The sequence below is a fragment of the Petromyzon marinus genome, chromosome 13 (genome assembly GCF_048934315.1).
Source record: "Petromyzon marinus isolate PM22_M1 ecotype Great Lakes invasive population chromosome 13, UKy_Petmar_22M1.pri1.0, whole genome shotgun sequence".
Lineage (NCBI taxonomy): Eukaryota > Metazoa > Chordata > Hyperoartia > Petromyzontiformes > Petromyzontidae > Petromyzon > Petromyzon marinus.
Genome location: NC_133679.1, coordinates 7,940,465 through 7,962,875, shown reverse-complemented (window position 1 = coordinate 7,962,875; position 22,411 = coordinate 7,940,465). Strand labels below are relative to the sequence as shown.

Genomic DNA, 22,411 nt, shown 5'->3' with positions numbered 1-22,411 from the left:
TACCTTGGGTTTCAAAATTCTATTATAAATTGGTGCAAAACAAAATATAATCTGTCCAAGGGCAGGAGGGACACACAACCAATCTGATCACAAGTTGAGAACGAGTCACCAACGCATACCAAATCCTTGCATCCAGTGACAAAATCAAAGCCAGGGTTTTTAAACATAAGGTTTTTATGAAGAGTAATTAATGAAACAATTTACAAGGACTTGGAATAAATCCAACTTTAATATCCTATTTATATAAATATTATTAATGTGATGATGTATCGATTCATATATCTTTGAAGATCACGATGCATGGCACCGAATCACGTAAGAATGAATGCTTTTCGATTTGAATGCCCGATCTTATCAAATCCTAGAAGCTAAGCAGCTTTGGGCCTGGATAGTATTTTGGTGGGTGACCAACCTTGCATTAAACCGGTGTTTGTAGATTGCTGCCGATGCTACACTGTCAGCAGATTACATTGTTGTACTCTGCAAAGCTTGCAACGACAATGCCTTTATATTCTGGGTTCTTTCGGTAAAGTCCCGTAGAAGGGAAACAATAAACGTCGTGAGGATTGTATTGTTTTATATTTTTATTATTTTATTGTTTCCCTTCTACGTGCCTTTACCGAAAGAACCAAGAATATGAATCCCTGCAGTCACGAAAGCTTTAAATCAAAACAATGCCTTTACCAACCCTAACTGGTTAGCATGGTAAAATAGTCCAAATAACCCTCACGACCCACACTTTGCTAGGAAAAACATATAAAAGGCTAACGGTTCGAACAATGGCAGACCACTTATAAGAAAGGCCACTGAAGGTTTCTTGCCTGAAAATGTTAGCTTGAGTTATATATGTCCTGTTATAACTCGGTATTCGAGAGAGAATGAGACGGGTTCTCTTGAATGTCAACACCTTCCTGGTGAGCTCAAAAAATGTACGAACGCAAGGATGGAAATGGTTTCAATGCCAGCACGAAGTATATTTTCAGAAGTTTTGGAAATCCTCCTCAAGTTCCTTGTCCAGGGCAGCCTGTAGGGAGACAACATTGGGAAAAAAAGACTGAGAAAAGTCTAAAAATAATTTGAGCTGACATGCTACAGGGAATTCATTATTGAACATTGATTTATACTTTGTGCATTCTTTTCGATTTCTCACTACAGTTGTTTTTTACTCTGTATTTCTATTTGCTTCATTGATGCAAAGAAAGTTTTATTTGTTTTGCTTTTTTTTTTATTTTGGCAACCCAGGTCACTCTTGAAAATTAGGCTCATGCTGGTCTCTTGAGTTCTCACCTTCTGGTTAAACATCATGAACTTTACTTGCATCAGAAGGCAATGTACTATATGAGCGAGCCAGAATAAAGGATACAGTGAGGGAAAAAAAGCATTTGATCCCCTGCTGATTTTGTACATTTGCCCACTGACAAAGAAATGATCAGTCTATAATTTTAATGGAAGGTTTATTTGAACAATGAGAGACAGAATAACAACAACAAATTCCAGAAAAACTCATGTCAAAAATGTTATAAATTGATTTGCATTTTAATGAGGGAAATAAGTATTTGACCCCTCTGCAAAACATGACTTAGTACTTGGTGGCAAAATCCTTTTTGGCAATCACAGAGGTCAGATGTTTCTTGTAGTTGGCCACCAGGTTTGCACACATTTCAGGAGGGATTTTGTCCCACTCCTCTTTGCAGATCTTCTCCAAGTCATTAAGGTTTCGAGGCTGACGTTTGGCAACTCGAACCTTCAGCTCCCTCCACAGATCTTCTATGGGATTAAGGTCTGGAGACTGGCTAGGCCACTCCAGGACCTTAATGTGCTTCTTCTTGAGCCACTCCTTTGTTGCCTTGGCCGTGTGTTTTGGGTCATTGTAATGCTGGAATACCCATCCACGACCCATTTTCATTGCCCTGGCTGAGGGAAGGAGGTTCTCACCCAAGATTTGACGGTACATGGCCCCGTCCATCGTCCCTTTGATGCGGTGAAGTTGTCCTGTCCCCTTAGCAGAAAAACACCCCCAAAGCATGTTTCCACCTCCATCTTTGACGGTGGGGATGGCGAGTTGAGTTGATGCCAAAGAGCTCCATTTTGGTTTCATCTGACCACACCACTTTCACCCAGTTGTCCTCTGAATCATTCAGATGTTCATTGGCAAACTTCAGACGGGCATGTATATGTGCTGTCTTGAGCAGGGGGACCTTGCGCGCGCTGCAGGATTTCAGTTCTTCACACCGTAGTGTGTTACCAATTGTTTTCTTGGTGACTATGGTCCCAGCTGCATTGAGATAATTGACAAGATCCTCCCGTGTAGTTCTGGGCTGATTCCTCACCGTTCTCATTATCATTGCAACTCCACGAGGTGAGATCTTGCATGGAGCCCCAGGCCGAGGGAGATTGACAGTTCTTTTGTGTTTCTTCCATTTGCGAATAATCGCATCAACTGTTGTCACCTTCTCACCAAGCTGCTTGGCAATGGTCGTGTAGTCCATTCCAGCCTTGTGTAGGTCTACAATCTTGTCCCTGATATCCTTGGAGAGCTCTTTGGTCTTGGCCATGGTGGAGAGTTTGGAATCTGATTGATTGATTGCTTCTGTGGACAGGTGTCTTTTATACAGGTAACAAGCTGAGATTAGGAGCACTCCCTTTAAGAGTGTGCTCCTAATCTTAGCTCGTTACCTGTATAAAAGACACCTGGGAGCCAGAAATCTTTCTGATTGAGAGGGGGTCAAACACTTATTTCCCTCATTAAAATGCAAATCAATTTATAACATTTTTGACATGCGTTTTTCTTGGTTTTTTTGTTGTTATTCTGTCTCTCACTGTTCAATTAAACCTACCATTAAAATTATAGACTGATCATTTCTTTGTCAGTGGGAAAACGTACAAAATCAGCAGGGGATCAAATACTTTTTACCCTCACTGTATATGGCTGGAAAAACATTTGTCGGTTAAATAAGTAGTGACATACTTTCAGGGACTCGCGACCAGTGCCAATTAAATTCAATTCCCTGCAAACATTAGAAACCTACCAGTTCTCTCTTGGCTTCCTCAATTTTAATTCTTGCCAGTGACACATTCTGTAAAATGGAAAGCGAGAATACATAATTAAGAAGCATTACAAATATACACAAAAATAAATATATTGGATGTTTCCAAACTATAACTTTGCAAGCGTTTGACTCTAAGGAAAATGAAAATTCACATACATTTTAACGACTCGACTTTGGACGCCTGAAATTGTATAGCCAAGACTAAAACGCAGGCACTAAACATTAATGGCAAGCAACGCTCCTATACAGCTCGCTGTCTGCTTGCTCCCTAAAAAGCGAGGAAGCCCTGATCGTCTGTCAGACTGAATGATTGTTCCGGGCATGTTTATCATAGAGGGGCTGACAATCCATATGTGGATTCACTCGACACTGCTCTATGGCACTGTGCATGCATAAATAAAAAGCCTTTTAAATCACCGGGGGGAGATCCTTATAAACGTTCAGCTCCGCTTTTAGCGTAGAAACTTTCTTCTTGAGTTTGGTAAGTTCCTGGAAAATATTAAGATATTTTTAGACACTTTTACACATGTATAATGTCAGAAAATGTGTCTATTTGGTGTTATGTTCAAGTACATTTTCTCTTACATTTAAATATTCAAGCACTTTTTCATGTACTCGTCCTTTTGAGGCTGAGTCGATTATAGTTTTTGTCTACAGTGTGCAGGGCCCTGTAATCCAGGGTAAGAATTGGTGGTTCATGTTTATTTGTGAAACACCCAACCTCACCGGGCTACGAGGTTTCCAAGAGATGGCAGGAAAGTAGACTCACCAATTCATCTGTGCGGACCTCTGTGCCCTAATAATGCATGGGGTTACTTTGGGTGCTCGCAAAACGTGTTGGGACTCAGGAAGTAGATTCAACAACACACAAAGGTGCGCATTTGCATGTACAAAAGCTTATCCAGACCACCAACTCAAAATAACTAAACGTGTGACTATTTTGTCATTTAGACCAGAGTCAAAATGATGGGACATTTGTGCTATCCCACACGTGAGTATTTACTGGATAAATAAGCAATATTAATATAAATTAAAGCTTTCGTGACTGCAGGGATTCATATTCTTGGTTATTTCGGTAAAGTCACGTAGAAGGGAAACAATAAAATAATAATATATAAAACAATAAAATTCTCACGACGTTTCGACTGCAACACAAGCAATCATAATTATTATTATTTTATTGTTTCTCTTCTACGTGACTTTACCGAAAGAACCAAGAATATAAAATTATTATAGTTTTTACCTCCCCCTTTGTGACCAGTGACTGGTGGTACAGAGATGGATCTACGCCAGATGCAGCCAGTTTCACCTGAAAGGAAATAACACACCAATATAAAACACAATAACATTGCAATAACATTGCCGGCATAGTTGCTATCGTCATGCAAATTGTGTTTAAAGGTGTGCTTTTAAAAATACTTTTCTCCCGACAGAAAAAAACAGACATGCATTTAGGTTAGCAAAGCAGGATGGATGGAACGACCTGGGCAGACTTTAACTGTACTCTGTAGTCCACGCTTTTCCTCTGCAGGAAGTCGGTGAGCTGCAGGTATCTCTGTTTCTTGGCATTTTCTACTTCTGCGTCCTGCTCCACCCGTGCCAAGTCCCTGCACAAATGAAAGGTAAAGGGTGCAGCAGCAGCCCGACCTTTACTTACTCACGCCACTTTTGGCAGAAAGGCTTCCACTATGGGCAGCTCAAGAGCCACTCCAGAGGGTATTTGGCCACCTCTTCCATTGTGGCCAGACATTTAAACTCGTAACTATTTTATTTCACCAGATGAAGCCCACTGGGCTGTTAGCTATCTTTCAGAAGCGACCTGGACGCAAATGATCGCTCAAAGAAGTGGCTAATCACATTGAAATATAGCAGCCAAATACTGTACTCCAAAATGCATGTTTCTAAATGTGGAGAAAAAAACCGGAGGACCTGGAGAAGAATCCACGCAACCATGGGGAGAACATGCACACTCCAAATGCAAACTCCAAAAATACAGGCGTCAGGGTTGGTATCGAACCCACGACCTCCTGGATACCACCGTGGTGCCCCACAGTCAACGTGAGCACACACGCACACAGTTGCACAAACAGCAGACACAAAGAGGTGGGAGTACCAACTCTTTCCCCTGCTACACGCAACAACACGAATGGCTAACTGCAGTGAGTTGACTGACTGCGGTGAGTCTATTGAGGAGTACACAGAAATGCAGTCCCCCAGTATAAATAAATATGATTCTCAAATAATTTGGTCAATAATGTATTCAGCTGATATTTGCGCAGGGGGCTTACAATGACTAGTTTCTGTATAATACGTTATACGCTATCTGTTAGTGGCCACTTTGGTGAGTTGGGTGGCTAATTCATCAATGCACAATGATCTACTCGACCATGTCAGTGAAGTGGGAACATTCACAAGAGATTTTACATACACGTAGTGGCTGCGCAAACAGTCACGGAAATACTAAAGTCATTGGCACCTGTCGGCTGGTAATGTGAGATGTGCGCCACCTACAGCTTTAGCTGCTCCTGCTGAGTAAAAGCAGCCGCTGCCTTGCTGGCCAGACGTTTCACCAGGCGCTCCTCCGCCTCCTTCTCCACCCGTACCTCCTCCGCCTCCGCCTTCAGCTCGCTTATCGCTTGCATGAGGCTACACAGAAATCGCAACACGCACGGTTCACAGTCAACAAACACAACCAAGCTCAAGATAAATTGTGAATGTTTCACAAGAGAAAACTTGTGTGGAACTGGAATACTGTTTTTGTGAATATTACATATACATATATTATTTATATTGAATCAGGAATTTCATACACCTACATACTTAATTATGCAATAGTATTTTGATTTAAAGCTTTTGTGACTGCAGGGATTCATATTCTTGGTTCTTTCGGTAAAGTCACGTAGAAGGGAAACAATAAAAAAATAAAATTATCATGACGTTTCGACTGCAACACAAGCAATCATCATCAGGTGTTTCCCTTCTACGTGACTTTACCGAAAGAACCAAGAATATGCAATAGTAGTTACATGCCTGCAGTTAACTATCTGTTGGTGATTTATCCAGATTTCACATGACCGTGCTCGCAATACCAACGTGACCGCAAACACGTCGTCAGGCAAACGATAATTTTAAGGAAGAAATAAAAACAGATGTCACATTCTACATCTTCACCCTCATTGGCTGAAATTCTAAATGGCCTTGCTGGTAATATGGGGGTTTATATTACACATATTACATGAGAATAGGTTTTCTCCTTTTTTCTGGCAACAAAACAGGTGTTAAGATGTTAAAACACCAAACTGAAACTTTTTACAAGGAATCACGTCTGCATTAACCACAATACTTGTGGTCAGAATGCAAAAAAAAACACTGATAATATATGCATTGTATTTGAAACTGATGGTCCACACCAGAGACAGCTTTCTATGGAGCCTAGTTTCAAATGGTGTAAGACCAGAGAATGCCAAAAGGCGTTAGACCAGAAAAAAGGGGAAAACCTATTCTCATATTTCGGTACTGGCAAAGTAGGCCACAAATTACATGTTTAACATTATCCATATCAATTTTGATTTAAAGCTTTTGTGACTGCAGGGATTCATATTCTTGGTTCTTTCGGTAAAGTCACGTAGAAGGGAAACAATAAAAATTTAAAACAATACAATTCTCATGACGTTTCGACTGCAACACAAGCAATCATCATCAGGTGTGAAAACCACAGCAAGAAAATTTGAAAAAAAGTGGCAGTTTTTTTTAACGTTAGCACCACGGAGAGCGATTTGGCAGTTATTCAGATGGACGAGTCCATCTATGTTCGGAAAAGAGGGGGGAGTCAAAAATAATGGATGCGGTCTGAAAGCCACCGTAAGCGTGAACAATCAATTAAGACCCGAAATCGTTTATCAAATCCTTCCAATGATTGCTAAGCCAGAATCCATCTTCTCGGTTGAAATTGTCTCTGTGTTTGTATATGTGGATAGCCTCATGAACGAATCTCTCATGGTACCCAGATGGCTTGCAAAGAACCTCTGTCTTGGAGAAGTCAATGTCATGTGAGCCTACTGAATTATAACAGTGATCTGCCACAGCCGAGGTGTTGGTCCTACCGTGTTTTAGGTCTGCTTTGTGTTCACGAATGCGGTCCGAGACATGTCGTTTGCTTTCTCCAATGTAACTACTACCACAGAGGCAACTTAGTTTGTAGACGCCAGGGTACTGTATGTCCGGAATCACATATTTTACAGACGGAACCAGATCACGGATTTTATGTAATGTGTTGAATCGGACCTGGATCTTGTGTTTATTCAAGATTTTGGAGATCTTTTTTGTGATCCCCGCAATGTAGGGTAAAGTGATGGTTTTGAAAGGCTCCTCAAGAGGGTCCTTCTTCATGGTTGGAGTGATAGCTTTGCGGATTGTGTAGTCGGAGTAACCATTAGCTTTAAGAGCTTGGTGTACGTGCTTGAGTTCACTGGCTATGTGTTCCTGGTCGGATATGGATTGGGCTCTATGGTGCAGAGTCTTGATGAGGGAATTCTTCTGGGATGGATGGTGGTGGGAATCCAGTTTCAGATAATCATCCGTATGGGTAGCTTTCCTGTAGACAGACTGGCTTATTGAACCATCAGGTCTCTTTTTTATTAGGACATACAAAAAAGGTAGCTTGCCATCTTTTTCGACTTCCATGGTAAATCTGATGGCTGGGTGTATGGAATTGATGTGGTCGAGGAATTGGTCTAGAGCAGGCCGGCCATGTGGCCAGATGACAAAAAAAGTGTCATCCACGTACCTCTTCCATAAGGTTGGGCGCAGAGTGGCAGTCTGGATGGCGTCAATCTCAAATTTCTCCATGAAAATGTTGGCTACAACTGGAGATAGGGGGGAGCCCATTGGGATGCCTTCAGTTTGTTTGTAGAAAGTTCCATTCCAAGTGAAGTATGTATTGGTTAAGCAGTGTCTCACCAGGGGGGGTACCTCAGTGTTTAGTCCTTGATGAACCAAGTCTTCAATGATTGCGATGGTGTCAGGTACAGGAACTTTGGTGAATAAGGAAACTACATCAAAACTGACAAGCATGTCGTCTGGGGACAGGGAAATACCCGTGATTGTCGATACCAGGTGAGTAGAATTTTGTACCGCAGAGGTGGTTTTTCCAATGAAAGGCTGCAGGATTTCAGACAGAAAACGAGCCAGTTTGTAGGTGGGGGAGTTGATAGTAGAGACGATGGGACGAAGGGGTGTATCTACTTCATGTATTTTTGGTACGCTCTATAATCTTGGTGGCCTGGCAGAAAAAGGTTTCAACGAGAACTGTTTGGTTTGATCAATTAAAGCAGGTTGAATCAGAAATGATTTTGTTGGTTTGTATGACGGAGTCTGTTGGTGGGATCACTTTTATTTTTGTATAGCTGCCATCGTTGAGTAATTATTGAATTTTGTTGTAATATTCTATTTTATCCATGATGACAGTGGCATTGCCCTTGTCGGCTGAGAGGATGACAATGTCATCCCTCTTTTTTAATTTATATAATTTAAAACGCTCATCTTTACTTAGGTTGCTAGCTGGCATCTTAGCGTTTTTGAAGGTAGCAGCGATTTCAGATCTTGCTACGTCTGCAGCGATGTGACCCAGGCCCTTGAGAGCCATGTCTACTTGGGCAATGATATCATTAACTGGTATGTGTTTAGGTGTGACTGCAAAGTTTAGCCCTTTAGCTAAAACGGATTTCAGACCATCGGAAATAGAACTGTTTCTGCGATTAATTACGAATTTGTTAACGTCTAGCTTTTTGGTGTGTGGGTCCGGTCTTTTGTTGGAGAGGAGGTTAAATTTGGAAATCAGGTTGTCCTGATTTTCTTGCTGTGGTTTTTACACCTGATGATGATTGCTTGTGTTGCAGTCGAAACATCGTGATAATTTTATTTTTTATATTTTTATTAAGTATTGTTTTCCTTCTATGTGACTTTACCGAAAGAACCAAGAATATGAATCATTGCAGTCACGAAAGCTTTAAATCAAAATTTAACTGCCTCTACGGGGAGGGTTTCCACATAACTTTGAGATCCTTCAACAAACTGCGGGATAAGAAGGCTCATCTGATCGAGTCTCTCACCTTTCTGAAGAGATGCCGCGACTCTGGGGTAATATCAATTGCATTTACACTGACCTCTGCTGCTGTAACTTATTCTAATGCGAAATGAATTCTTTCCAGAACTAGCTTAGCTCTTATCTCAGAGAAAATCAGACTTATACGCACCGAACTAGATCAGTTAGACAAGACACTCTACAAATCACACTTATAATTGACGGCAACAATGTCCACATCCGATTGGGAACATGTAGACAATATGACTGCCTCTTCAGCTGCCACTATGTCGACCAAATGTAAGGACAACCTGATTTCCAAATTTAACCTCCTCTCCAACAAAAGACCGGACCCACACACCAAAAAGCTAGACGTTAACAAAGTCGGAATTAATCGCAGTAACAGTTATATTTCCGATGGTCTGAAATCCCTTTTAGCTAAAGGGCTAAACTTTGCAGTCACACCTATACACATACCAGTTAATGATATCATTGCCCAAGTAGACGTGGCTCTCAAGGTCCTGGGTCACATCGCTGCAGACGTAGCAAGATCTGAAATCGCTGCAACCCTAAAAAACACTAAAATGCCAGCTTGCAACCTCAGCAAAGATGAGCATATTGAATTATATAAATTAAAAAAGAGGGATGACATTGTCATCCTCTCAGCTGACATGGGCAATGCCACTGTCATCATGGATAAAATAGAATATAACAACAAAATTCAAGAATTACTCAACGATGGCAGCTATACAAAAATAAAAAGAGATCCCACAAACAGCCTCGTCATATAAATCAACAAAATAATTTCTGATTCAACCGCATTAATTGATCAAACCAAACAGTTCTCATTCTTGGTTCTTTCGGTAAAGTCACTCCAACCATGAAGAAGGACCCTCTTGAGGAGCCTTTCAAAACCATCACTTTACCCTACATTGCGGGGATCACAAAAAAGATCTCCAAAATCTTGAATAAACACAAGATCCAGGTCCGATTCAACACATTACATAAAATCCGTGATCTGGTTCTGTCTGTAAAAGATGTGATTCCGGTACAGTACCCTGGCGTCTACAAACTAAGTTGCCTCTGTGGTAGTAGTTACATTGGAGAAACGAAACGACATGTCTCGGACCGCATTCGTGAACACAAAGCAGACCTGAAACACGGTAGAACCAACACCTCGGCCGTGGCAGATCACTGTTATAATTCAGTAGGTTCACATGACATTGACTTCTCCAAGACAGAAGTTCTTTGTAAGCCATCTGGCTACCATGAGAGATTCGTTCGCGGTTCGCCAGGTCGCGTCTCATAAAAGAGCTACATCGCTCAGCGGGCCTTTATCTGGTGAGATAGAACAGGGAGAAAATAGTTCAGGCTGCGAGCTGCCAACATGTCGACGAAGGCGATGCGTGAGGTGTCGAGCAGGACTCGGCATCACGATCAGCAATAGCCGCGCTCACATGAAGCAAGGACAAATCCGGAATGGTGCCACATCCAACCGACCTCATTGTGTCCTCAACGCGCCCTAAATTCCTCTGAGCCTGTTCGTGGGATTGTTTTTTTGTAATGTAGTGTACGACAATCAGGGATTATTGTTGTTATATGTCATGACATTGACTTCTCCAAGACAGAGGTTCTTTGCAAGCCATCTGGCTACCATGGGAGATTTCGTTCATGAGGCTATCCACATATACAAACACAGAGACAATTTCAACCGAGAAGATGGATTCTGGCTTAGTAATCATTGGAAGGATTTGATAAACCATTTCCGGTCCTAATTGATTGTTCACGCTTACGGTGGCTTTCAGACCGCAACCATTATTTTCGTCTCCCCCCTCCTCTTTTCCGAACATAGATGGACTCTTCCATCTGAATAACTGCCAAATTGTTCTCCGTGGTGCTAATGTAAAAAAAACCCGCCAACTTTTTTTCCAAATTTCTTGCTGTGGGTTTCATACCTGATGATGATTGCTTGTGTTGCAGTCGAAACGTCGGGATAATTGTATTGTTTATATATTTTTTATTTTATTGTTTCCCTTCTACGTGACTTTACCGAAAGAACCAAGAATATATTATCCATATATTTTTAAAATATGATCTGGGCCACCCTTCCCTTCGCATAGGGAATTGACTGCACCTGCTCTCTGAAGTGCTGTTCAACTCCAGGACCATGGCACTCTGGACAATGGCCTGCAGGCTGCTAGTGCTGCTAGAGGACAGGGCCGATGGGGACACACCCACCGCGTCCATCAGCAGCTGCTGCAGGCGCTCGGCTGGGCAAGAGCACAGACGCACACGCACACTCGGTCATTGCATTGTGCGCCATCAGATGCGTTTCTGCGGCTGTCTGGAACGATCTTCCTTCTGCTATTAGGAATCCACTGGAACTATGCACTTTTAAATCTAGATTGAAAACTCATTTCTTTAGAACTGCTTTTTTGTGCTTAAGTTTGTTGTCCTTCCCACACACCTCCGATTAGCCCGGTTGGCTAGGTACGGTGCGAAAGAAGTTCAGCATACATATATACTCGTATGGAACCAGGGGTCGACAACCTGCAACTCCAGAGCTGCATGCGGCTCTTTAAGGACTGCTTCGTGACTGTTATTCACGTGCATTGCAGCTCTTGAAATGTTGAGGTATTTTTTTTACCGAATTCGAAACAAATGGCTCATTATTTTGGTTGCTGACCCGAGTAGGACAAAAGCACCCCCTTGCGTACCGCTACTGATCGATTCCAACTGCACTGGAAATTTAACTGTTGATAATATAAAATATTTTGATATATTGCAGATAAGACAGCACATGCTTTATTAATTCAAGAGTGATCTTGTTTAAAATTCTGTTTTACTTACCTAATTTTAGAAATGATTTGTCTCACGGTATTCAATAATCAATGCCTTGATTTGTGGTTATTTGTAAATATATTTACTGTCTACGCAATGCATAATGCTGGAAGAGTGCCATGGTAAATGTGTCTTTCAGTTCAATATTCACTCGCTCATTCGCATCAGTTTGATTAACGTGTATATCAGAATCTATATTAATTTTCACAACTTCTATCATTCACAAAGGCCAAGAATAAATTAACTGGTCAGCTTCAGATTTACAGTATGTTTCAGCAAAAGTATAGGTTTTGAAATGATTTACAATGGATCGCGTCACATTAGTTGGTGTAATAAGTGTAGGCGATGTTACAATTATCAAATTAAACTTCAAATCAACTTTACCACAGGTGTAATAATTCACTCCCTTGGTCAATTCTAACATTTGCACGTAATATCGCATGCAATATTGAACATCGTAAATATATAATCAATCTCTACATGAACAATCCGACCCATGTATCATGAGTTTGAATCGACAGGAATTGACGATTCGATGGGTCGTTGCATGCCCTGCACCATGCTTAAAAGCGTAATTACAGGGCGGCTCTGGCCCCTGCATCCCCCGCCGAGAGGCCTACCCTCCAGTTGGTACTCCAGGGACTTCTGCTTGTAGTCTTCGAGGAGGAGAGCGTTGCAGCGATCGTGCTCACGGTTCTGCTGCATGAGGCTGTGCAGCAGCTCGACGGTGTGGACGTTGTCCTCGAACGGTGGCATGGGCTGCTCCCCCAGCACCTGGCTCAGCCATTCCCGCACCTGTGTGAAGCAGACAAGGATTTTGCCTTACAGCACGGTCCTTCAGCTATATTTTCTGGCAGGCCGCATAACATTGCCACGTGCTGGTAAGCCTTGTGACATCGTGTCACATGGTGTCTCTTAGCGTCACGAGTGAACGTTATGCTGTCACATGGTTTCCTAACATCATGTTTGTATTATATTCTTGGTTCTTTCGGTAAAGTCACGTTGAAGGGAAACAATAAAATATATATAAATCAATCAAATTCTCACGATGTTTCGACTGCAACACAAGCAGTCATCATCAGGTGGTTTTCACACCTATATATTTTATTATGTTATTGTTTCCCTTCAACGTGACTTTACTGAAAGAACCAAGCATATGAATCAATGCAGTCATGAAATGATGTTTGTACTTGTGAGCCAGTGGTGGCTCGTTATTAGAGGCTGGTGGGGATGAGAATGAGTTTACCTAGTTAAATAAACTTAAGTCCAATATGAAAAAAAACTTGACCGAAACAGTGTTTACCTGCTAATTATAATCTGCATACACCTCCCTCCCTCTCTCTTTCCCCTATCTGCCCCTCCATTATATATAGACACCAACTGCCACTGATCGAGACCATTTATGCGTACTTAATTTCTTCAGCTCTCTCATATCTCTTTCTTCACACAAATCTTTATCTTGTATACGGCTCTCCATTTGTATCTCTTATCTCACTAAGCTGTATCGCTTTACATCTCGGTGACCAAAATTTCTCAGCAGGCCACTCCAAGAGCCTTCACTGACCACATCAGGCCCGCGGGTCTGTCAGTTGAAGAACCCTGCATTGGAGATTTTTCTGTGGGTTCTAGGTCGATTTAATTTATAACCGTAAGGTGGCATAGTCGTAACACTTGTGCCTCAAAGCGAAAGTCCCGAGTTCAATTCGCAACTCGAGCACCTGTGTGGGGTTTCCACCAGGTTCTCTGGTTTCCTCCATAGCTAAAAACACATGTATAGTATTAGGCAGACATCCTATGGCTGAAAAGTTACCTTCAAATTACTAAATTGGGATTACATCACCCCATACTCCAAAAATAATGCTAGAATCCTTCTGATAAATTAATAACCAGATGAAAACCCATAGAAACCAAAAACTCAGTTTTCAAAGGAGATCTAGATAAAAAACATACAGCAAACCAATTGATTGAGAATATTTTGTAGTTGAATATATTTGTATCTGACAAGAGTGGTACAGTGCTGCGCATGTGTGACTCACAAACTAGAAGGTAGAGTTAACTTCCCGGTCAGGGGTTGATAAGTATTGCTTATTTAGGCTATTATGGCCAAACATAATGAGGATAAGTGAGGTCAACACCATGTCAATACTTAACTCCCAAGCATGACTATCACGTTCATTTTAGGCAAAGCTTACCGAATAAAAGAACAGGGGACATTCCAATTGCCACTGAAGTTGCAAATGGTCAGGAATTGAAGCTGGACAGCTAAAGCCAGTGTAGTGTGCTTATTACCAGAACAGCAATAGCAGACAATTTTACCATTTTGGTCTGTGTTCTGCTCTATGACTCAGCACACTTTTTACAGTCCTCAAGCCATTGGTCAAACGTGGCTTATCAATACAACCCCTGGGTGGAAATACCAGCAATTATTTTCTTCGGAGAATTTATCTTTAAACCACAGCTGTAATAGCAAGGTCATCCCAGATTTGTATGAGAAAAAAAGTCTTTAAATAATAGTTTCAGCAAAAAACATGAACGGTAACATCTGTGTAATTTGTAAATAAATGGTTTTTAGACTAAACAAGACAGTGTATACGCTAAGCTTTCTGCCTAGAGTGGACTGGCTTATATATTGCTTTGTATAGCAACAGCAAGTTTTTGGACAAATTGTCACGTCACATTTTGGAAAGAAAGATGTGTAGGTATCTCACTAAATGTATGACTTATGAATGTTTTATGGATATTAAAGTGCTCGGGGCCATTTAAAGTAAATTTTAACACAAAACAAACAGGAAATATGAACATTTTTTCTCAAAAACGTTTTATTCATTGTATTACAAGGGCTTAACATTTTTCAAGCAATAATGAACTTAAATTCACAATGAACACGTATGCAAATGAGAGATAGTTACAAGATGTATATGAGAATGTAATTTTTATTGTACTTAAACACTGTTAGATACTTCAGTACCATGGCCCAAGATGATGTAAATACAAACTTCATCCAAATTTTTCTATAACTATAACAATTTCTGATGGCAATTATAAATAATAAGAATGATTCCTCATCAATATTGATTTTAAGTTTTTGTGACTCTTTGGTTCTTTCGGTAAAGTCATGTAGGTACAAAAATAAAATAAAACAAAAAATATATCACGTTTCGATCGCAACACAAGCGGTCGTCCTCAGGCGGAAAAAATAATGCAGCAGTTCCACCGCTGAACCAGCGAGAGAGCTGTTACAACATGTATAACCATATATAACTTTGTTGTAACAGCTCTCTCAGCAGTGGAATTGCTGAACCAGCGAGAGAGCTGTTATTTTACCTCTTGTTGTAACAGTTCTCTCGCTGGTTCAGCACCTCCACTGCTGGATTATTTTTTCCGCCTGAGGACGACCGCTTGTGTTGCGATCGAAACGTCGTGATATATTATGTTTAATATTCTTGGTTCTTTCGGTAAAGTCACGTTGAAGGGAAACAATAAAATATATATAAAACAATATATTTTTATTATTGTTCCCTTTGACGTGACTTTACCGAAAGAACCAAGAATATGAATCACTGCAGTCACGAATGCTTTAAATCAAAATATTATGTTTTTGATTTAAAGCTTTCATCTTAGTTCTTTCGGTAAAGTCACGTAGAATGAGAATAAAATAATAAATTAATAAAATAACACAATAAAATTCTCACGACGTTTCGAGACAGTCTCGTCCCTTCACCTGATGAAGGCCACTTGTGTTGTGGCCGAAACGTCGTGAGAATATTATTGTTATTTTATTTTATCAATTTATTATTTTATTCTCATTCTACGTGACTTTACCGAAAGAACCAATACGATATTATGTTTTGTTTTATTTATTTTTGTATCTACAGTGAGGGAAAAAAAGTATTTGATCCCCTGCTGATTTTGTACGTTTGCCCACTGACAAAGAAATGATCAGTCTATAATTTAAATGGTAGGTTTATTTGAACAGAGACAGAATAACAACAAAATCCAGAAAAACGCATGTCAAAAATGTTATAAATTGATTTGCATTTTAATGAGGGAAATAAGTATTTGACCCCTCTGCAAAACATGACTTAGTACTTGGTGGCAAAACCCTTGTTGGTAATCACAGAGGTCAGACGTTTCTTGTTGTTGGCCACCAGGTTTGCACACATCTCAGGAGGGATTTTGTCCCACTCCTCTTTGCAGATCTTCTCCAAGTCATTAAGGTTTCGAGGCTGACGTTTAGCAACTCGAACCTTCAGCTCCCTCCATTATTTTTGCCTTGCTCCAGACCTTAGTGGTCTAGCCTTGCTCCAGACCTTAGTCTGGAGCAAGGTCCCAGCTGCCTTGAGATCATTGACAAGATCATCCCATGCAGTTCTGGGCTGATTCCTCACCGTTCTCATGATCATTGCAACTGCACGAGGTGAGATCTTGCATGGAGCCCCAGGCCGAGGGAGATTGACAGTTCTTTTGTGTTTCTTACATTTGCGAATAATCGCACCAACTGTTGTCACCTTTTGATTTAAAGCTTTCGTGACTGCAGTAATTCATATTCTTAGCTCTTTCGGTAAAGTCACGTTGAAGGGAAACAATAAAATATATATAAAACAATAAAAATGCCATCTGGCTACCATGAGAGATTCGTTCATGAGGCTATCCACATATACAAGCACAGAGACAATTTCAACCGAGAAGATGGATTATGGCTTAGCAATCATTGGAAGGATTTATTAACCATTTCAGGTCTTAATTGATTGTTCACGCTTACGGTGGCTTTCAGACAGCATACATTAATTTTTCGTCTCCCTCCTCCTCTTTTCAGAACATAGATGGACTCGTCCTTCTAAATAAACTGCCAAATCGCTGCGCGTGGCGCTGACGTTTTTTTTAAATAAATAAATACACCGTTTAAAAATAAATAAATGAATGCAAACCGACACTTCTTTCAAATGTTTCTTGCCGTTAGTTTGTTTTTCACACCTGATGACGACCGTTTGTGTTATGGTCAAAACGTCGTGAGAATTTTTATTGTTATATATATTTTATTATTTTATTGTTTCCCTTCAACGTGACTTTACCGAAACAGCTAAGAATATGTTGTCACCTTCTCAAAAAGCTGCTTGGCAATGGTCTTGTAGCCCATTCCAGCCTTGTGTTGGTCGACAATCATGTCCCTGACATCCTTGGAGAGCTCTTTGGTCTTGGCCATGGTGGAAAGTTTGTAATCTGATCGATTGCTTCTGTGGTTAGGTGTCTTTTATACAGGCTGAGATTAGAAGCACTCCCTTTAAGAGTGTGCTCCTAATCTCAGCTCGTTACCTGTATAAAAGAAACCTGGGAGCCAGAAATCTTTCTGATTGAGAGGGGGTCAAATACTTATTTCCCTCATTAAAATGCAAATCAATTTATAACATTTTTGATATGCATTTTTCTGGATTTTGTTGTTATTCTGCCTCTCACTGTTCAAATAAACCTACCATTAAAATTATAGACTGATCATTTCTTTGTCAGTGGGCAAACGTACAAAATCAGCAGGGGATCAAATACTTTTTTCCCTCACTGTACGTGACTTTACCGAAAGAACCAAAGAGTATGATTCCTCATCATTTTATATTTTGATGTCTTTCCCATCTTCAGTTGGTTATTAGAAGCAGCTCATATACGTAGTTCTGAGAATGTTACCATTTGTGTGTATTTTGCAAGTCCCCTTTTGCATGTGTTTTACATGTATATAACAGAAATTCAATGTCCTCTTTTCTCAAGAACCCATCACTAGCCAGCTGGGCTTAGAACTGTATCTATCTCTGCTCATGCCAAACATCACATCCTGAGCAATAGATATCATGAACCAGGTTAATCTCTAGGTAAGTTCTGATTCACCTGCATTGAGCCAATCTTGCAGAAACGTGTCAACAGGTTGTGGTATTTATATTTGTTACTCGTGAACTTAAAAATAATTACGTGGCCATGGCTAAATCATGGATTGCTCCTTGACAGACGTTTGAAGATTAATTTATGCTTAAATCACTCCCGGTAACATTTGAACCAGTAGCTTTCAATGCAATAACTTCAGTTCTAAGTTCATGGTTTGCAAGTACAAGTTGGTCTCGTGTCAAACTATCAGGGTACACTAATAACTTATTTGCTTCAGTGTGTACCATGCACAAAGAGTCTGCAAATTCTGCAGTAATCTTTCTACGTATATGTTTCTTTGTAGATGGTTTGACATTGTGCACACCCAATGTATTCATCCATCCTACCAACATACCAGTGAGTTCTGACAACTCCATAACACTGTTATTGACAAACATATCATTTCTGATGAAGTTATACAGATTCACAAAAGCTGTGGACTCTGCCCTTGTATAAGTATCTTCATTATCTTCACTCTCTGGCTTGGCCCTGGGCTCTTTAATTGGTTTTGTGTACGATTTGTAGCAGGATCGGTGATAATGAGCCTTTGCAGCAACAAGTTCGCAACTTAGAAGAGCCAGAATTCTTGAGTCTTCTTTTATTTCTGCAGCTTTCCTGATTGTACTGTTTATCCTCAATTGACATGCTTGAGCTAATTGTTCTCTTGATTTTACACCTTTTAGATATTTATCTTTCTTTCTACAGAATATGCATTCCTTCTCGAGCACTTGCGATGCACTACTTGGAGCTGATTTTCTTTCTTCACTTAAAACATTTCCTTCTTGGCTTTTGTTCGACGCTATCTTGTCAAGGTCTCTTTTGAGGGTGAAAAGGCTTCTGCATTTTCTGTGGTAATGCACATTTGGTATTTGTCCTTCTGTAAAATTTGCTGTAATGGCCAATATCATTGTATTTTTGCGAACCTCACCAGCTCTCTTGAGGGTCTGCCATGACTCCATTGTTTGAGGACATATCAATTTGGTATTATCATCGCTGCAGTGTATAATGCATTGTGGATCTTGTCTGGCTTTTGTGGCAGGAATCTCACTCTCCACGGTCAGGGATGGTGATATACTCTGCAAAGGTCAAATTGAAGATAATTGGTAATAAGGTCCATGTTAATTGGCACCGTTTCTTACATTTTTATGTTGAAATATTTCGGCATTCATTTTCAAAGGACGCAACAATCCTATGTCCATATTATTTAATTTGGCAATATTACACAATCACATTCGGAGATATTATCATATCAGTGCTGTAAATAAGTGTTGGTATTGTTCATGATCACACTTTTTGCAGTATGCAGTCTTACTCGTCTTCACTCATGTATATCAGGCTGTGTTGTACTATTCCAACCAATGGAAGCCACTACACCGTGGATTTAAATCTCGGCATGCATAATTGAGACTACCTGCATGACCTTGCCTGCTGTAACTCAAACCATATTATTTATAGCAAACTGTGGATGGGACAATAATAGTAAGCAAAGCATACAAGAGTAAATATTGAGATGCAATGGCTTACAATTTAAATCTGTTGTAAGGAGAGAGTACAGTTTATCCAATACATATTTTGAACCATCAAAAGCCAACCAGAAGTAATGCTTTAAGTTCAGTTTCAGATAGTAATAAACATGCATAAGATACATTTTCTGAAAGCTCTATATCCAAAGACCTCTTTTGGAAAACTTTGAATATTAAATTATTTTAACAAGTATATATTTCTTTATAATAAAAAGACACCATGGTGTCCTTGCTATCATAAATGCATGTGACGGCATGAGATAAATGCTTTAAAAATATTAATACCCGTCGCATTTGTCAACCCAGGTGGCACCAAAACACCCACTTCACATATGGGCAACAGCACATATACAACACCCAGTTTGAACCCTTTTTTTACCGATGATGCCTCGAAACTTCACGCAATCACCACACACTCCCAGCAGTAAATGACTTACAGTCATCACGAAAAGATACGAATGCGAAAAGACCCAACTTATAAAAATGTTAACTTGTGCATAAATTAGTTTGTGTTTTGCTGTCATTATGCAATATATGACCAATAAAATTTAATTACCTCTTTACATTTCTGGTCCATATCACACCAAAGAATGCAGGTAATTTCTGTCCAATTAAATCTGAAAACATAAAAATCAAAACACCATTACATGACGATTCACTTGTATAACACGCGTCAAAATTACATTAACAAATGTCCACGCTCAACCTTTATTTATGGCATTGAGATGACCAGGTCTCAAATTTGAGTCACCAGCATGTCATTTTAGCTTCACACCATCATTACTATTAGCACTAACCATAACACATTAGGATGTTTACCATCATTAAACAATTTTGGCCATCAGAATTGCACTACCTCCATCAGCACATCACAATCCAACCAATACAACTATCACCGCCATATACTGTATTAGCATCTTCACCACTTCTAACATTACCATCCCATGCATCATCACTTATAATAATCAGCATAAATAGAATCTTCACACGACCCCAATTGTAATAAAAATTAGTACTACAGCACCATCATCATCACAACCACCTTTACGAACATAACCATAGCCACGAGTACCTTTTCACACAAATAATCATATAAACTCACAAAAAAAAAGGCTAATCAAATCCCGTCTCCAGAATATGTCCCCGCCACGTAAAACAAACATTTTCTACACATCCCGTCAGCCACATGACCTTCCGGAGTGCATAATTTCAGCAGCATTGGTTCAACACAAGCACAACTCCGAACCGGTTTCGACATTCAGCCCCATGTCTAAGAGGGAGAGAGAGAGAGACAGGGTCCTTACCTATCACATCTGACAGTTCACCAGCATTGGCTTACGGGGCTTAAGCGATAAGACATCCTACGTCGAAACCGGTCCAGAGTTTGCTTGCTTACAATTAATTAATGCTGCTGATAAATATGCAGAATCCCGTGCGGTTGATGGGCATGCGTAATCATACTGTTAACAAAATAATTACATGGGGAGTATTTTTTTGTGTTAAAGAGGCCCAGGCAAGTCTACTAATAATTATTTCAGTGCCGCCATGAGTCGCTTTCGTTCAATAGCAGCTGCTGAATACAACTCATGATAACATCCTTCTTCGTACGGCTGACGTTGACGGGAGAGCCAAACAGCGATGATGATGATGTTGTTACATCGAGTTGGTCGACGAACGAGCCCTCAGACCAGCCGCGTCGCGTTTGTGAACCCGGGGCATCGACAGCCTTCGTCGGTAAACAACCCACGGGGTCCGTCGCGGGCGATCAAAGTCGCACGCTGCCGCAGACGTTTCAAACCACTCCCCCCCCGCCGCCCTCCTGTGAATGTCCCGATGTTACAACGCCGTTGTTCTTACCGTACGATATCGGCGAGACACAAACAGCGCCGGCGGTGCTGGGCAGCTTCCTCCGCACCGAATCCCCGTCCCGCCAAAACGGATCGGCGCGCGCGCGACGTCGCTTCCGGCAATAGTACGGTGCGCGACGAGCCTCGTTTCGTATTCGTCGTCGAAACGCGATTTGAAAATGTAGTGGTACCCCAAACTTTCGCAGCTCTTAAAAATTCCCTTTTCACACCATCAATAGGTAAACTCCCCCTCCCCCCCCCCGCGCCAACCGGCATGTGCACCCGCATGTACACCACCTCTACACCGTTCATCATGCTAAGTCGGCCAATAAAATGCAAATGTTTATGCTAATTCCTTTGTCAAGGCACCTTGTTTCCTCGCACACAGCGGTCTGAGCGTGGCTGCGTTTCACTCCAGCGCTGTCCTCGAGACAGCCTGGTCCCTTCACCTGAAGAAGGCCGCTTGTGTTGTGGCCGAAACGTCGTGATTTTTGTTGTTTTATTTTTTACCTACGTGACTTTACCGAATAGAACCAAAGAGTATGGATCCTTGCAGTCACGAAAGCTTTAAATCTAGAATGTTGAGCAGTGTCACAGGTGTGGTCCAGATGTCTTGTGACCCCCCCCCACTAACATGTTTCCTTTGCATATTCGCTTCAGTTTTAAATCAACCTTACTTACAAACAAAAATTTGAGTTTTAGAGAATGAAATGGGGTTCACAAGACATGTGGACCACACTGCAGATTGAGAATGTTCACTCGATTGTAATTATTTGGGAAGCAAATCATACTGTTTATATCCTGAACAGCTGTCGCATGTCATGTATACAGGATTTGATGCGTCAAGGATTAACATAAGTATGGGGGGGGGGTAGCTATCTAAATAAAGGTTGAAAAATACTACAGTAGTAATAGAAATGCATCCAGCAGTGGACTGAAGATGAGCTTATGCTGTACTCATAACACTGACCCTAAAAAAGTGACTTAAATAGACACGGGTTTGTTTTAATGCACAAATTAAATATGTCCATCAACCGATGGGGCTAAACGCTGGATCAGGGGTAACTTTGCGAGTCTCATCGGGAGCAAAGCCGCCTCTTAAACAAATGCCACTGGATGATGAAAATGACCAAATTATAAATAATAAACGATTAAAAGTGA

General features: G+C 40.7%; 1 protein-coding gene across 1 annotated transcript; it reads right to left on the bottom strand.

Moving 5' to 3' along the window:
* Window positions 1–156: 156 nt before the first annotated feature.
* On the bottom strand, window positions 157–21,411 carry HAUS1 (HAUS augmin like complex subunit 1). Its single transcript, XM_032953318.2, has 10 exons — window positions 21,261–21,411; window positions 19,960–20,020; window positions 12,594–12,768; window positions 11,267–11,402; window positions 5,562–5,696; window positions 4,534–4,657; window positions 4,294–4,359; window positions 3,468–3,539; window positions 3,030–3,077; window positions 157–1,024 (listed from the first exon to the last, which is right to left on the bottom strand). The coding sequence occupies exons 2-10, from the start codon at window positions 19,978–19,980 to the stop codon at window positions 980–982; spliced, it is 822 nt and encodes a 273-aa protein (XP_032809209.2). The 5' UTR covers window positions 19,981–20,020; window positions 21,261–21,411; the 3' UTR covers window positions 157–979.
* Window positions 21,412–22,411: the final 1,000 nt, after the last annotated feature.